Source organism: Eleginops maclovinus, chromosome 4 (assembly GCF_036324505.1).
Source record: "Eleginops maclovinus isolate JMC-PN-2008 ecotype Puerto Natales chromosome 4, JC_Emac_rtc_rv5, whole genome shotgun sequence".
Classification (NCBI taxonomy): Eukaryota; Metazoa; Chordata; class Actinopteri; order Perciformes; family Eleginopidae; genus Eleginops; species Eleginops maclovinus.
In genome coordinates, this window is record NC_086352.1 from 16484924 (window position 1) to 16503447 (window position 18524).

Genomic DNA, 18524 nt, shown 5'->3' on the forward strand with positions numbered 1-18524 from the left:
GGCGTCGCTGCAACGACACGGGATGAATTTGCACCTCACCGTGGGAATTTGTCAGTCGCGTACAGGGACGACACTTCTTATTTTGTGTCGCTGTTAATAGGGATTATACATGGCGATGGAGGACGAAGATAATAATTCAGCGGTCGTGGCGGCAAACACCCTAACGGCCATCAAGAAAGGAGGTGATGTCGGAGATAACGGGGCTTGCATTGACAGGCAGCCGGACACGGTGCTACACCAAGCGGGGCTGAATCGGACTGCAGGTCGCGGCAGCCGCAGTGGTCCCGGAGCTCATGCTGCGACGGGGATCCGAGTGCTAAAGGCAAGTCAAAACGAGAGAATGTATTTGCTTGTGATGCAGCAGGGCATTCAAACAAGGTGCTCGACAAATATCTGTATATTGTGTTACATGTCAAGGGTTTCTTACATTGCAGTTGGTGATTCAAACAGGGCAAAGTGCATGAGAATGAAAACGCATCCTTGTAATATTATGTAATGGCTGTGAAACACAGTGATTGATATTCTCTGGTTAATGATTGATCTGTGGATTATTGCCACTCAGTGAGGAATGTACCAGAGCCAATTATCATCCACAAACCACACATGCACATAGACACACGCAGATACACACACGCACACACAGTGTAGGCTGTTAGGGCTTTTATAGGAAGGCCCACTGCTGAACAGTTCTTCTCTGACATTTTAGGGCAAGACACATGATGTGTAATGACATAAAAGTCCCTGGGGTAGCTGCTTCACAAGGCACACACGCACACAAGCTCAGATGTTCTCTTCAATTAATGTGTATGCAATATTGAGCTAAAGGAAGAGTGTCACCCTGTTCATAAGTGCACTTTTGCTCTTTAGCTTAAGTATAATTTTACAATATTTCTTCTAACAGAGCCCATTGACCCTATTTGGGTTTTGCTTTTAATTATCAGTAAGAACATGCATCTGGGTGTGTTAATTTAATCAGGGGCCACATGCACATCCCACAGTTACAGATACAGTGTTACAGTTTACTTTCTATATCAAACGACTAACTGTAAAACCGAGCCAGGTTTTTTTTCTCAGTACTCTACTTCAGAATTGTATTACAGATACAGTATATTTATCTTGCAATCTATGACTTGACAGAATTTAATGCTCTTATTCAGCCCAGCCCTGCTTCACTTAGGGTGCCGCCCTGTGGAGCTACCCTGTGTTGTATTCAACTGGGTTTACCACTGAGGTTTTCCACAGCAGCAAGCAGTGGTTCAGTCCTCCCCTTAGACACACCTTGTTTGGTGTAGCTTATGAGAAAAGGGTAGGCCTATACATCTTCTTTCACTGTGGTCATTCTTCATCAACAGGTGGGAAAATTAAACTAACCTTTCTCTGTTTACATTCCCGCCTCTCCAAATTCTGGAATAATGTCCCTACTTTTATGACCTGTTCAGGAGTGAAAGTGAAAGTTTATTATTGGTAATAGAAGTTTATAGAAGTTTATCAAAATAATCTAAGATAAAATTCCACTTACTAGTTTAACAGAGTTTACTTAGGTTGTTGACCAAGTCCATTAAATGCTGTTAAAGTGAACACTTTTCTAGAGAAGTTAAATCCGAAAGTGAATCAATTCAACCGTTTTTCAAAAGTCACTTTTTAAATTTGAACTTTAAGTTTAGTCAAAAAAGTTGAGAACTGTAATCAGTGTCCAATTCTTTCTGATTATATGTTGCATCAATATGTGTGTGTGTGTGTGTGTGTGTGTGTGTGTGTGTGTGTGTGTGTGTGTGTGTGTGTGTGTGTGTGTGTGTGTGTGTGTGTGTGTGTGTGTGTGTGTGTGTGTGTGTATAAAATGTTAGCTTTGTGGCTTAGCTCTTCAGACCAGTATCAACCCCACATTACTGCAGCCACACTAACTGGTACAGCAGACTTTTCCTTTACTCACTGAACTACTCTTTTTCTGACATTCTGAGACCCATTTATTTTGAGGTGTTCTTCCTTCACAATCAGCAGAAAATTGCTCAAAGGCCATCTAAATAGTACCAATGAATGTGGCCCAGATAAAAACATGTTCTAAAAACATTGGGGACACCTTTGAATCACCAAACTAAATCCTTGCGTGAGTGTGTGCATGTGTGTGTGTGTGTGTGTGTGTGTGTGTGTGTGTGTGTGTGTGTGTGTGTGTGTGTGTGTGTGTGTGTGTGTGTGTGTGTGTATAATGCAGAGACTACATGCAGAACACTGCAACAATAACACTGATTGGATATCCTCATCTCTTTGAGCAAGAGACATGCTGAATGGTAGTCTTTCAAAAGAGGCTGATTTGATTAAAATAGCACAATATTACTCCTTATTAATGTCAATTTCAGTTATGCTAGCATTGCATGCTTTTAAGGAAACAACATGATATATTAGTACCTGTTGGTAACGCAGTCACAAAGTTTTTTTCTCGCATTTTCACTCTTTTTTAAAGAGAATTTATAGATATTTCAGACTTTACAATTTGCATTTACCAACACAGACATTGCGTTGAACCCGTTGCACCTGTGAATGGGTCAAAAGTACATTTTAAAGAACCTTCAAGTTGTTCAGGTTGTCAACATATTTATGGTGTCAATCTGTGTGTTAAAATAACTCTCTGTGTCAGCAGCGCAACATGAAGCGGAATGGGAGTCGTGGCTGTGTGACGAGAAAGACCAGATTTGGATCAAGAGAGCGGGACTGGCTGAAGGGGGACGCCCAGCGGGGCTGTGTGTGTCTTTATGGGGGGACAGTAGACCCCCAGCCACCTGCCTCTGGAGCACAGGCCTCCTCCACCCCTCAGACAGACCTGCAGCTGGTGCTCTGCTCCACCAGTACCAAAGTGGAGGAGCTGTGTGCTCAGAGGGACGGACAGGGGCTCTATGTCCAGCTGCATGGAGACCTAGTCAGGTAAATATGCAGTAAGGTCATTAATGTAAAGTTAACTTTTATAGATTTCCTGTGGGGGAATGTGCTCTCTCCATTCAAGACCTTTGGCATAACATATCCCAAAAAAAGTTAGGAGGTCTGCCCAAAGGCAGACTGTAGTTTGAATGCGTGTGCCTTTCTTGTTCAAGGGCCATGGCAGGAGTATCCCAAATACCCCATGTCGCTTTCAAAAGAGCAGAGTGATGCGGTTTAAACCTGACTCAGTAACTATGAATGGGCTGCCACATGCATGCAAAATCCAACAGCTACAATCCTCCATCAGAGTCTTCATTGGATCTCTTCAATACAGTACTGCTGTGCACTCCAAACATCTGACAGCTCACATTCGCTGTATGATCAAGTTCGTACATAGAAATGGCTTAAAGTGAAAGAGCTGTGGGAGAAGAGATGACTTGAAGCGTAAAAAAAAATGCTTTGGGTTGTACAGTTGAACGATGACATGGTTTAGAGCTCGAAACACATCTCCTACAGTAACAGCTAACAAAGGCAATTTAAAAGAAATGCATTTTTAAATAAATGTACAAATCTCCTCCTTATTCATATGATATAAAAACAATACCAGCCAAACACAGCACTGACAACCTGCTGCAGTTACTCCAACATCCCATAGTCTCACAGCACCTCACACTAGATGCCCTCAGGGAACATGACTGTACGCCTCTCAGCTCCACAAGACATATGTAGACGGAAATAGCAAATGACCCGTTTATTGTCTTTGAGAGAATAAAAAGCTAGTTCACTGATCCGTGACCAGGAAGGAATCCGGGCTGCTTCTCCTTTGCTTACCTGGAAAGACTATGTGGATATGCAGGAACTAAGACAATAAATCAGATAGAGTTTAAATAACGGTGGCTTATGGAATATTCTATGTGACCCCCCAAGACTTGGGGTTACCTGCAGCAATGTGAGTAAGTGATGTTATAGTGAAATCTTTTTTTTGCACTATTAATGGCTTGATTGTAGCGTGGACATGATGCCGATAATGTCCTGAGAACAAAACTGGAGGTTATTAATCAATTTATAAGCTGTTAACCAAAACTAGGATCAATTTACAGCATATGAACCGACTTCAATATACCTATGCCGTTTAAAGACGGTGGGCATTGCAGACTGGAAATAAGTTAAAGGCTTTCAGTAAGCTGTGGATAGGCTTCGTAGTTCAGTTTACATTCCAGCAGTACACAATTTAAATTGCAGTCTGCCAGCGAATATGAGCAGGTGGATTTAAATCTTATATTGAAGTCTTCATCATCCAAAAAACTGAATGGGTGAATTTCTTATTTCATTGTTAAAAAAAACAAAAACAGGTCACACTGTAAACAATAGACACACATTGTTTGCTTTATAAACTCTATAGAAAAAAGATGTGTCAAACGCAGTGTTTCATAATACATGCATATACTTTGTAAATGAACATCTTAAACTCTCTTGGCAGCACTGACACAAGCACTGGAAAGAAGGTTTTAAAGGGTTCAGTACAGGATGGAAGGAATGAGAGCTTTTATAGTTATTTTCTTATTATAGCTTGTATTAATGTGCTGCTTACAGGAAGGCATGCTCTGGGTATTTGCCTGCTTTGGGAACATTCTAATTTAAGTTGAGCAAACTCACTTTCAAGATAAATGTACTGAGGCAATGGAATTGATAGAGGACATCCATCCTTCCATTCATCCATTTCTGAGCCACTTCCCCAGCTCAGGGTCACAGTGCAAAAAGAGTGAGCAGAGCAGTCCAGTGGTCTTTTTCCCAGCAACAGTCCCCTCCTTGGGGATGCCTAAGTGCTCCCATGACAGATGAGATATGTAATCCCTCCAAATGTTCTGGGTATGCCCGGGGATTCCTCTCAGTCTGTCATGAACACTTCCAGAGGGAGACTCTCAGACATTTCAACTGACTCCTCATGTAAAGTGAGGCCAGCTGCCCTGCAGAGAGATCTCCTCTCACCTGCTTGTATCTACAATCGGCCCAGACCAATTGCAATTCAAGATTACCCCTTGTGTTTGGGTCTGAAAGAGCAGACAGAGCCTCCTGCCGGATCAGGACACAGTTAAAGGATGGGAGTTAGAATATGTAACCCTTTTCTGTAGTTTCCTTAGGCACAACACAAATGAGTGATGCAGGCTATTATGGTGTAGGCTCACCAATGACAAGATAGAGGAAACAGCCTATTGAGGATATTTCTAATAATATCGTCATACTTTTATTCAGTGTCTTACCCTGTAATGACTACAAGGTGTTGGTTAACAATATATTTGTGCTGCTATATGGCTAAAGTTTGTGTCCATAAACATTACACATATCAAGAAAATAAACATGATTTGGCTTGGAAATTCAGTTTTGGTCTGAAACTGAATTTGCATGGTTGGAAATGTTTCTTTTGAAAACAACAATCTCAAACCTTCTCGCAGCACTTAGTCCTTATGATAAGAAAATGAAACCATGTTAAATGATCTATGATTGTTGAGGCATCAGCTTTCCTGGCAGCACCCCCTAATGATATCATCTCCATCTTTTTTTGTTCTTTCAAACCAAGTCACTTTTGCACACCCTGCACAACCACATCGTTTTCACTTGTTTTGGCTGATTAAAATTCCACTAAGGTTGGTACTGAGTGGAACCAAACTTGGAGAGCCCAAGCATATCAAAATGGTTGAAGTGTCAAGAACATAAATCAACCACAGTATATGAACACCGACACAGTCTAAAGAAGTATAATTAACCAAATGCAGCAAAATCGCCTCTGTGGACACAACTGTTTCTGTAAACACGGGCTACTGGGTATGTCTACTGTAAATCAAGGGACACATTTCCATAGTTTGCTGAATAATTTACCTCCAGCCTAAGGATGGATGAGCCCAATGGAAAGTATTTGACAGAGATTTAACAGCGTCTTGCTTCATTGCCCAAGGTTGGAGGATTTGTGAATAAATGAGGCATACTGTATCTGTGGTTAATGTGAGCGTCAGTGTGCGTGGTCAACAGGGACGGTCGGTGATTGTCCACTCACTGCCTGCCTGCCCGCCAGCAGTGTAAATCCTGCTTTCAGGGCTGTCTTTAAATCAAGTACCATAATACTGCAAATCATGTTGTGTATATTATGCTTAAAACATGTCCATCATGCAGTCACACAGAAAGCACTAAGGTTTAAAGTTAAGGTTAAAATGAAAATGTATTGTCAATTTCAAAATATCTATGTTAACAAAACAAGTATGAATATGAACCTAGTTTGTTGTATTAATTGTAGTAAGAATTGCAGTTTTCTTCGAGGGACAAACTTTTAACAGTTATATTTCAATTATTAGATGAATCCTGAGAGATGCATATCAATGTCATCATCTCTCATTTATCTACTTATGTGGAGAGCCAAAGTCATTAAAACGGCAGATACCATATCAATCACATTTATGGATTTTGTAGAAGTGCATTTTGTCATTTTGTGACTCCAAAGGAGCAACCTGGGAGCTGTCAAACCACTGTCTTCTCTTTATTAAAAACCCCCACCAAAAACCAAAAAAACAGCAGTGATGCTGCAGGTCATTTGCCACTGAAAGTATTGAAACTGTATGCTGCACTTTTCCATCTTCGAACAAGAAGAGTATTTCCTAAAAGAGTTGGGCTGTTGTTAGACTCTCTTTAAACTTTCAGCTGTCTTCAATAGGGACAAAAAACAGTTAGTTTGAGGTTAATGCTTTTATGTGGGTGTTCGCCTTATAATGAGTGATTGAAAGAAATGAAAGGAACTCATTTGTGACTGGCATTGTTACAACACCTCTCCTTTTCTTTTGTCATGTAGGAGGCTGGACCCCTCTGAGCGTCCGCTCCAGATGCTGTATGACTACCTGGCAGCTATGGGCTACACAGAGCCTGTACGAGTGCAGCAAGAAGCAGCCAACTCAGACCTCAGCTGTTTGATCCGATTCTACAGTGGTGAGTACTTATCGACTGGGGCCATCATGCCCAATCTTTACATCCTGCTGCCGCTCAGTGGGTTGGTATGATCTGGCCGGAGAAATACTTACCTGGAGGCCCAAACAGGTTGTAGAGGGTCAAACGCTACCAAATTGTTTTATCACATCCTCTTTTGCTCTTGTGTCTGTGAGTATACATAACAGTGTGTGTGCATTCTAGGAATGCAATTTAGGAATGTTTTCACTATCAATTATTCTGCCAAATAATATATATTGATTAATCATTCATTGTTTAGTCTTTAAAAAGTCAAGAAAATGTCTGTCTCGGTTTCTCAAGGTCCAAGGTGATGTCTGAATATGTCTTGTTTTGTCAGTCCAAAACCAAAGATGTTGATGAGCAGATCAGCTGTTAGCGGTTGTTGCAGGGAAGCAATAAGAGGCAAAGTTGTCTCATGTTATTAAAATGGCAAGCAAACTTCGTCATTAGGAAATTTAATGCAGCATAGTTGCAGGAAACCAACCCATCATTCTCACTGGAATAGTCACCTAATCGTTGCGGGCAAGTAAAAAGTGAAGCCAGTTGTTATTTGAGGTTTCCAGAGAGTGATGCTGAAGCTAGAATTCAATAAAGCCCGGGAAAACACACCCATCATGGCCTCATGATTAGTGACTGACCATCCCTCATCCTGTGGTGATTCTCCATCCCCATGTGGGCTACCTTTCACCTGCTGCTGTCAACATGCTCCCTTCACCCCAGGGCTAGAGTGACTAAGTATCCCTCTGTCAGTCAGTGTGCTGTATTAATGCAGCAGAAGAATGGACGTAGCTCTAAGGAGAAATTATATGAATACCTGCATGTGTCACTTCAAAGAAACCCAAAGCCATAACCAGCTTTCCCCTTTCGAGTCTTTGCGCCGGTCTAATGATACTCTAACATCGGTAGCAGTTATGGGATTTGCCATTAAGTGTAAATTTTGAAGGTTGTTCTGTAATGTGTTTCCACTTGATAAACCGACTGATGTTTCTGCTGAGTCAGTGGAACTCCTTATGTTTGGTGTTTGAAGAGCTCACATGCTGCTTTGCCAGAGAAAAAGGGAGACTGAGAAAACCACAGCCCAAATGTAATTCCTCCCACTTTAGGGACACAACTCTCACTACATTGAAATGCGGTACTGCCACAATGAATAAGTATAAAAGCTAAACAAAAATCTCAACAGCTTTGTATTGAAATTCTCTGGTGGAGCAACACATTTAGGGGAGTACATTCAAACTCCAAACAGAAAGCCCTATTTCATGTTTGATGCTTAGTTGAGAATTTTTTTTCATATGAATCCTAGACTTCTCTGCTCTATAGGATGCAATGTAGTCCTGCTTTACCCTTTCATTCACACATAATGGTAATTATCACTTATCAGAAGGCAATTTGGCTATTAACTGTAGCTTTCTATTTTTCTGACTTCAGCTCGCCTCCTATAATAAATACATTCTCTTTATGTCCGCCTGGTATCACAACTGATGGGTTTTTTTTTCCTGACGGATCTCAAGCCCACTGTGGCCTGAGTCTTATCCCTAATCCCTATGTGTGCAATGGAAGCTTTACTGTTGTTTGCTCCTTGCCAACATGAAACTGGTCGGATCTTGGCTACTATCAGTAGTCAGGCCACATTGGTCAGAGTCTAGCCAGGCCCCCTGGACACTTCCTGCTTCCTTTTGTCAGCTCATGGGAAAAGAGCACCAGAGACCAGGCATGATTGGTACTTGGGCACTCTTTATGCACCGCCAATGCAGAGAGCACAACTTCATTCGGCCTTTTGCTTCCCATAACACTGGGAAAGTAGTGGGAACTGTTTTGTAGTATATCTTGCAGGTTGTTGAATTATCTCAGTGTATTCACCCACCCTCCCCTTTGCTGGATTTCAGGAGCTTTCCAGTCACACAGCTTCACTAGAAGACCTCAATTTTTGGCTGGCACAATGTAACCTTGGCTTTTCATTCCCACCCACAGTGGTGTTGTAGGTGGGCTGTGATGCATTGTTGAAACACACAACAAAAGCCTTGTTCTGAGATCCCTCTCCCAGGTGCTTGTTTATTTCACAGCTATTGTCAGGGTTAGTGATCTGACTAAGCAGATGGGGAAACTGTGGTCCCCTCAGTAAAGACTACAGCGGTACATAACCGCCTGATGTGGTGCACTGCATGAATCAGCTGGGCATTTAAAAGGAGTCTACATTACTCGGTCCTAAACTAAGAGCAGCAGTAAGATACACTTGAGAGATTGCCAGTTGATTAAAGGGTATCTTGTTGTGCAGATAGTTCTGGTTTTAGGTTTGAGTGGTGTTGAAATAACCTCTTAGATTTCTGACACCAACCACACACCAAATGAATGGGTTTTTGTTTATGGTGCTCTTGTACATAAACTAATTGAATCCCAAGACTACATTGGTCTTCATTTCAATGTCTTCCTGCTAAACAAATAACTGCTGTCTGTTTTATGGCCCACATTTCCTTAAGCCACTTAAGTGTTTAAAGTGCAATGCAGCAGGTAACTCTTATTTGTTCAGGGAACTCATCTCGAACCTTCTCCACCCTCCTGCTTGCCCCCCACGCATTCAACCTCCTGCTGTGGTGTACAGATGAGATGAAAACAAACATGGACAAGGGAGTAAACATTTCTAAATGCTGACTTAATAAAAAATACTTCTAGTGAAAACACTGCAGAGACCTGAGGGCCAGTGGTTTTATGTGTCGGCCCATACAGCTGTAGCACACATGAAGCTTCACTGAGCCCTGCTCCACCTCTGAGTAGATGATCTCTTTCTCAAATCTTTGAACTCAGAGACCTGAAGCTGCTGTGCACTATTCACATCAGGCACACTGTCAGAGTCTAAGCAGAAGGAAATAAGTCATCTGGGAAAAGTGTGGACTCACCTAATAAGTTATTGATTTGGCTGGTGCTGATTTACTATTGGAAAGGAAACAAAATGAAGGCTGTGGATGTCCTAAGCAGTGATGATATGGACAGTGAACTTTGTCTGTTACTCGGAGGCCCAGTGGTTTATCACTGGGTAAAATAATAATAATAATGGCCTGAAGGAACAGATTGAAATCACAGAGGATAACCATACAGAAAGTTGCTTCTTCATTTTATGGAAGACATGGTTTACAGGGACAAAGGGGGGAGGATCAGTCCGATTGAGATAAAAGAGAAAAATGAAACTGTTGATCCGGGCTCCCACAGAATTGCCCCGAGCAACACACAGAGAGCACAGGTTCTTCATGCCAGCTCCCTGTAACGTGCTGTTTCTGTGATGGAGCTCAATTTCTCCTGAGGATTTCATCTTTTTAATTTGAAACTGTCTCTCTTCCCAGACTCATGATCAGTTTTCAAGTCAGAAGGCTTACTGCAACTGAAAAATATCCCCCAAGTGAAAGGTCTGTTTTCATCTGCATACAAAAACAGCTTTGTGCTTCTTCCATCTGTGTTCTGCTCGCCGCAGATTATCTTTATGGTATGAGAATTACATTTTGTACAAAGTTTAAATTCGGTTTTTTTCAAATAGAGGTACCACAGACCACCAAGTGGAGGCACCTGGGTGGTGGGTTGAATTAGAATTTGCTGCCAAAAAGAGCTTGCTGTTCTGAGTCAAATCAGACTGTGTTTCCGCCTCCACTGACCCCCTACTGCATGCTAACGCAATCTATGCAATCTTGAGCCATACCAAAAAAGCTCTGGGAAACAGGGAGTATTGTGTTCAACTGAGTGCCCCACAGTTGCCTTGAAATCATGTGATTAATAACAGTTTCAAAAATGTCTAAACTGCCTCCAGAATAAGCTCAGATCTACGGCTGAATCTGTTGCTTGAAACAGTTGGAACATTGGCACAAATGCGTGTTTACCATAGAATAGAAAGAATGACACCTCACGTGTTTCCTTATACCTCATACAATGATAAATCATTTCAAATACAGATTTCTTTCTTTTATACGTTTATTTTTAATTGGATTTCAGGAATAATAGATGATTTGGTTCAAATCTGAGTGGTCCACTGTTGCTTAATACTTACTTAGTACACGTGTGTGATGGGGAATGTGATGATAAACTTAATGTATGCTGATATTAAGTTGACCAAAAGCATTGCTAAAGTATGTTTATCATTCTCACTAAGAATGCAACTAGAAAGAACCCTTGATCGTCCCACAGAGGCGGAATTGAGATTCTGCATTTGACCCATCGTAGTGTTAGGAGCAGTTGGCTGCCATATGTACAGCACCCGGGGAGCAGTGTAGGGAACTGTGCCTTTCTCAGGGACACCTCGGTAGCATTTGGTCTTTCAGGGATTTGAACCGCGACCATCGCCCCACATCACGTGTGTTGTTTTGTTTGAGCTTTTGACCAAAGATAATTCATATATTTTTCTGGAAGGAAATATTTTAGACGTTCTCATAATTCCGAGGCGGAGCCATCAAACTTTTGGCTTTATTGTTTGGAAAAAAACAACTTAAACAATATTGGATTTCTAAATAGTTGCAAATCTCTCGGCTCGCTTCCTCACATTCTGTCTTACACTTTTATCATATCCCCCTCTGTTCCTTTTTTCTCCCTTCTCTCTGTCACCCCTCTCTTCCCTCCTATCCCTATTCCCATCTGTTTCTCTTGGGATTTTAATTCATAAGTAATTGAGTAGAATCTGACCTGTTGAGAGGTCATTGCTCATCTGAAGTGAAGTGAGATGTTTGCAGGCGGGTGAAGGCCACAGCCACACATGAGATAAACACAGGAGAGATAAGGAGCTTAACAGCCGACTCTCTGATCTGTCGCTTGTCACACAGTTCTCGTGGTTTGGCCGGCTCTCCGAGGAGGCCGCTTGACACATTGATGATTCGTTTAGTGAAGCCTCTCCATGACCCTGCTCCTCCAGACCCCCGTAGCTTGGACAAAAACATCCTGCAACACGAAAACCATACGACTATGTCACCAAACCCCTGTGGAGCCGCTGGGAATGGTCAACATCATTCGTCATCAGAGGGATGGGATTGATTTGGCTGGCTCTCCACAGAGGTTGTAGAGCCAGTATTGAGGTTTACCAACTCAGACTGGACTTTGATTTTGTTAACAACCTGTTTCCGTAGCAACTAATAGCCCCACAGACCTTGAGGGATAGCATGTGTGTGTTTGTTTGAAAAGTTGGCTCTTTATGGCTTGGACTCTGATATTGTGTAAATACTTAGGCAAACGATTTTCGGATGAGTGGTTGTGTTGTTTGATTTTATGCTTATTTAATTGATATAATATTTCACTTATTGATCATTTTGTTGGTCTTATAGACTCAAACATCTGAAAATCTGTCCATTGTAGGAGCAAGCTTTATAAATGACTCAAAAGATCTGTTGATTATCAGAGGAGTAGCAGCTTAATGAGATCGACTAATCATTTGACTTGTAGTCCTTTGAGAGCCAAAGGGGCTTTGTTTTTTTTGGCATTTCTTCTTTTCTTTGACAGACGACACTGTAGAAATGGGAGAGTGAGAGAGTTTTGGCATGCAGCAAAGGTCCAAAGGCTGAAATATAACCCATGACTTGACCATGACAGGTTATAATGCATCAAATGTCACTATCAAGGCATCCCAAGGGTGCTTTGACTAATTTCAAAAGCTCATTCTCCCATAGTAGAGCAAATAATTGGTGGTCTGCCTTATACAGTCTGTATGACCAGCGTCAAAAAAATCCAGCAAAGCTTTAAATAAAATGTAGTGTCGTTTCATAAAGGAACTTATAACTAGAAAATGTAGATATTTCTTGTTATAGAACGAAAGGTCACTTTGGAAATGTTTAACCAAACATCTCCTTGCTGGTTTCATGGTTGTATAGAGAATCCTTCTTGTATAATGGATGTTCAGAGGATTGATAAGCGGGAACAGACTGTGTGCTAGCATCCTGCAGTGTGGAGTGTGCTTGTTTCTGGTGATACACTGTGAAGCCAGTGAGAGCATCTTGTCAACCTGTGTCAATTCGTAGTGAGTGGGTGCGTGGTTATGAGTTTATTGATGTGTGCGGGGCAGTGGGCGAGTGTTTGCTTAATTAGTTGTTTTAATGATTTCTTTCTGGGTTTATTCGGACTTACTCTCTCTACTGTTGTCTATATTCCCTATATTTATGACAGTAAACTACTATTACACATACTCTATTGAAATATCTCAAGGTATTAGTTGTCTTATTTAACATGGGGAATAAATGTGTGTGTTTGGATTGCATTGCAAGAGCAGTGGCACAGAAATAACATTCTGGTTTGAAATATCAAAATGAACACAAGCCTTTCATTTTTATTTAAAGGTGCCATAGAGTGGACAACTGTATTTACCTTAGCATAGTTGAATAAGGAGAGTTCGGTACATTGCACTGATATACCGTGAACCTCAAACACCATTGTTTCCTCCTTTACGTGCAAATCATGAATATGCATATCAGAGCGGTAACACGGGCAAATTACAACAATCCCTGTGTGTTACGGCACACATGGTAGTCCAGCCCCAACATTTGCATACACCAGCTTTACACAAGCACCGACACGAAAGCTTTGCCTCATGAAATTCAGTGTCAAAAGAATGTAAAGAAGAATCTGAGAAAACATTCAATGAAGCCTTTGAACCTTAAGTGCTACAGACACATTACAGTGCGTAAATAAGAGGCATTGTGGTTCCTAACCAGCTCCATGTCCAGGTGTTTCCCCTGGCCCTTTCTCATAGGTCTTATTACCCACCGCTGACCCTGTAAGGGATTGTGTCTCCAATTTTCTCTGTTTGAGAGAGGGGACACCCAAGGATCAGTCCCTCTATTGATCCACCAGCCAGCCAATTTGTTGTCAGAAGCACTTGGCTTGTTCGTTATCTGTTTCACTGGAGAAAAAAATAAATAGACAGCCTTTCATTTCATTTGGATGCCCTTGCAAAGCGAAAGGGAAGGTGGAGAGGAACATCGAGGCATACAGAACGAGGGACTGAGAGCAGCTTGCCAATAAGAGCTTCTGAGTGGGATGCAGCATAAGTTGGTTTGAGGGAAATTTAACAACAGAGGACAAGAGGCCGAGGCAGTGTCTCTTCTGTGCGGTTTTGACCTTTCATAATCCTGAGTGTACTTGACGCCTGGCAGAGACAACATCCCTGCTGTCTGGTGTGTCCTTCAGCACAGGCCAGCTCCAGATGCCTGCTGTGCAGATTGGAACAATTTATTTGAAAATGGCGAAACTTTACGAAACCCTGACTCATTACTGATAAGACTGATCCTTCTGCCAGGTAAAGACAGCAAAAGAGTGACAGAAAGGATGGATGGATGGACGGCTCTGACATGTTGACTGGCATGTTGATTTATATAAAGTGAGGGAAGATAAATTATTTTAGAGGGTAAAGTTAAGCATTTGGATCCATAAATGTAAAGAAAGAGATTGAGAGCTGGCCTTAGGTTGAGTAACTCCGTAACTTTTCCTTTACCTTTTAACAAATAGGCAGATTTGGCTTTGATATTATTATTTTGGATTCACGTTACAGTCATGTGTATTTCTAGAATGTAAAGAAACTTTCAAAACATTATCTAGAAATAATTTGGAGCCCCCGTCCCCCTGCGGTAACCCTCTTTGTCACTGGGCATTGTGTATCTACCTGTAAAGATGACAAACAAAAAACAGAGGGTTGGTACAAATAGAGAGAAGAAAATGAATTCCAAACCAACCTGCATCCCACTCATGGGTTTGGTCCAGCCATAGCAGAAACCTCCTCATTATAATAATGATAGATAATAAAGGAGTTTAATGGAGAATCAGAATCAGGTTTTCTGATTGTAATTAAAGGAGTTTAATGGAGAACCTTTCTGACCTTGACTTGATGACCAAACTTGTTATCATGTGGCAAGATCCAATCAGATGTACAGCGTGTGAGATAATAGGGCTGTAGTGTTCTCGTGCAGTGTGTCGAAACTCTGACTAAACACTGAGTTAAACCGTAGCCAATGAGACAAAGTCGTAGTAAGCTTGACCTTTTACTTTCACTTCTTCATCAACAGACGGTGAAAACTGCAAATACAATAATACAAAAATATTGTGTCTATTTATGACAACCTTATGACTAACATCACGTTATGCATAGTTATAAATAACAACAGAAACTGTCCAATACTGAAATGAGGCATTCTGATTGACAATTGCATCACTTTTTAGCTTGTATACAACACATCAAACAGTTTTTCGAACTAAATCCATCATAATATAACATCTTCAACATGTCCTTTAACAATCAAACAACTCACGGCATTGCCACTCTGATGCCTCCAAGTGGATGCTGATTGATTATGTTCCGATGCACATGTCGGCCATTCTTTCTACCCAGCTAAGTTCAACAGGAAGATCGCCGGAAGAGACTGAACCGGAAGTGACTAAACCGGAAGTGACGTCGTCGCAAAAACTAAAACAACAAAATAATATTAATTTTTACATTAGCTAATTTAAACTGTAAAGTAATTATTTAAGAAATAAATGTAATAATATTAAATGCCTGGAGAGGCAACACACTCCCCGCCTGACCTATGTGAGGTCACTTAGAACTTGTACAGATCTTAAATATAGTCTGTCTATCAGTCTTTAGGAAGGAGCAGAACAATTTCTGCAGTCGGCCGGAGAAAGGTTTTGACCTTGCCTTGGTCAGTTGTTTTCACTTCGACCTTCCTTACATGTCCATCTTTCCCAGGGAAAGTGGCATTGACTCTGGCCATAGGCCAATAGTTGCGAGCGGCCTGCTTGTCCCTGAGCAGAACCAGATCTCCAACCTGAAGGTTTCTTCGGGGCACTGTCCACTTCTGTCTGTGCTGCAACGAAGGTAGGTATTCTCGACTCCAGCGGGTCCAGAACTGGTTTGCAAGGGCCTGGACTTGCCTCCATTGTTTTGTGTACAGGTCTTTGTCGGAAAAGTCTCCGGGGGGAGGTGGAACCCCCGACTTTTGTGTGAGGATCATGGATGGAGAAAGTATGAAGGGCTTCTCGGGATCCGTAGACACAGGTAAGAGTGGGCGTGCATTCATGATCTCTATGACCTCCGCCATTAGTGTGCATAGCACTTCATGGGTCAAGCAAGTGTTTTGCCGTTGAAACATTGAATCGAGGATTCTTCTGGCAACGCCGATCATACGCTCCCAGGAACCTCCCATATGAGAGGCGTGCGGAGGGTTGAATTCCCAGCTGCATCCTTGTTCGCTGAGGTATCTATGCACTGCCTTGTCCATCCCGAGCTCCTTGCTTGCTCCAACGAAATTGGTTCCGCAATCGGATCTGAGCTGTTTAGCCGGGCCTCTGAGTGCGAAGAAACGTCTGAGGGCATTTATGCAACTGGATGTGTTCATAGATTCGATTACCTCGATGTGAACAGCTCTGGAGCTCATACAACTGAACATAATGGCCCAACGCTTGCTCTCTGCCTGTCCTCCTCTGGTGCGTCTGGTTGTAACAGACCAGGGCCCAAATACGTCGAGGCCCACGTATGTGAAAGGAGGGCAGATTTCAAGTCGTTCTGAGGGCAGATCCGCCATTTTTTGTTCTTCCAGCTTTCCACGTAGCTTGCGGCAGGTTAGGCATTTGTGGATTACTGAGTTGATGAGCTTCTTGCCTCCCAAGAGCCACAGTCCTGCTGCCCTAATCGCTCCTTCCGTTAGATGACGGCCTTGGTGTCTCACCTGCTCATGGTGATGCCGTGTGAGCAGTAGGGAAATGTGACTTCCTTTGGGCAGAACTATCGGGTTCTTCTCTGCGGTAGCAAGATGAGAGTGCTGTAGTCGGCCTCCAACGCAGATAAGGTCATCCTCCAAGATTGGGTTGAGTGTCCTCAGAGGACTGCTCTTTGGTATGGGTTTGTTGGCATGGAGAGCTGACAGTTCTTTTGCCATGGCTGTTTTCTGGGTTGCTTTAAGGATAACTTTCCCAGCTTGTGCCATTTCGTCTGGAGTCCGAGGTAAGTTACATTTATGCCAGCCTTTGCACTTGCTGTCTTGGTTTGAACGTTTGTAGGATCTTGCCATGTGTACGAGGAATGCAACTCCTCTTACCAGTGAAGTAAAGGTGGAGAAGCGCTCGAAGCGTCCGGAGTTGAGTACCGATTCCTCCAGGTGGGTAGCAGAAGTTTGTACCTGAGGTCGGATTTCTGAGTCCTTTTCAGGGTCGATTAAACTGAACCTCTCAGCTGTCTGCGTTTTCTCTGCCGGTGGCTGACACAGGAAGGAAGGTCCAGTGAACCAAGAGGTCTGCGCCAGGCGGGATGCGGGTAAAGACCTTGATGCGTGGTCAGCAGGGTTGTCTTTGGTACATACGTAGTGCCATTGCTCAGGCTTTGAGGACTGCCGGATTCGTTGGACTCTGTTGTAGACATATGTGTAGAATAGGGCTGACCTCAAATAATCGATTAATCGTTGGTCGACCAAAAAAAATACTTGTCGACCAAATTCCATTGGTCGATTGGTCGCAGGGGAAAAAAGCCGCGTCTCGTCAAAGGGCTTCCGGGACTTTTAATTTGAAGGGCGTGACAAGAAAGACGTTAAACGGTTTTGATTTGTTTGACAAGGACAGCATCGACTTATTTGGCTATCATGTCTGGAAGGAGCTCTAAGATATGGGAGCATTTCGAAAAGGATAGAGATGACCCAAAGAGGGTTATATGCCAAATTTGCAGAAAAACATTTGCCTATCATTCGTCCACGACGAACATGATTTACCACCTCAAGAATGTAAGTAGCTTAGCCTACTAGCCTAGCTATCCTATGCGATGAAGTTAATGCAATTAGGCCTATTATAAATATATATAAATTATAAATAATACATTGAATTAATAAATAATGAATTAAGTACATTTAGTTTTGTCGCTAGTATTGGTAAGGCTAAATTATCCAGCTCACTGGTTAACTTATTATTTAAATCTCTACAGGCGCATCCACTTTATTGCAATCTAGCCCCCTCCACCTCCACGTCATCCTCATCATCCTCCTCATCCTCCTCATCATTAACGCAGCAGAAGCTCACAATGAAAGCCCCTCTGTCTGAAAAAAGGAAGAGAGACATAACTGACAAAATAGCTGACTTCATAGCGCTGGACATGCGACCTGTGAATATCGTCAGTGGTGAGGGATTTAAAGATCTAATTAATTGCCTCGAGCCCGGATACAGCCTGCCAAAACGTGAAACAGTGATGCACGCGATTACAAACAAATACAGCACAATAAAACAAACACTCCAGGGCAAGATCGATAACTGCAAAGCACTCAGCTTCACAACAGATGCATGGACATCTAACCAGATGGAAAGTTACATGACGGTCACAGCGCATTTTATTTCGGATAACTGGCAACTGCATTCATTCGTGCTGGAAACGAAAGAGTTGGGAGTGAGCCACACAGCTGTCAACATAGCAGAGCGACTCAGCGAAGTCATGGCAGACTTTAAAATCCCCGCGGAAAAAAGGGTCGCTCTTGTACATGACAATGCCGCGAACATGGTGCTGTGCGCCCATCAGTTAGCGCGTAACCCGTCCTGGGGTAACGTCCAAGGAGTTCGTTGCGCAGGGCACACTTTGCAGCTGTGCATCAATGCGGCTCTTAAAAAAGATCCCATTTGCCGTGTCATAGCAGCTGCCAGAC

At 42.4% G+C, this 18524-nt stretch overlaps 1 protein-coding gene across 1 annotated transcript in view; it reads left to right on the top strand.

Annotated features, from left to right (window-relative positions):
• Nucleotides 1-2641: 2641 nt before the first annotated feature.
• The window catches only part of phlpp2 (PH domain and leucine rich repeat protein phosphatase 2), a 41149-nt gene continuing 25266 nt past the window's right edge, over nucleotides 2642-18524 (top strand). The window contains exons 1-2 of the mRNA XM_063880721.1: nucleotides 2642-2916; nucleotides 6749-6882. Of these exons, the coding sequence (XP_063736791.1) occupies nucleotides 2642-2916; nucleotides 6749-6882 (409 nt within the window). The remainder of the gene's footprint in view (nucleotides 2917-6748; nucleotides 6883-18524) is intronic.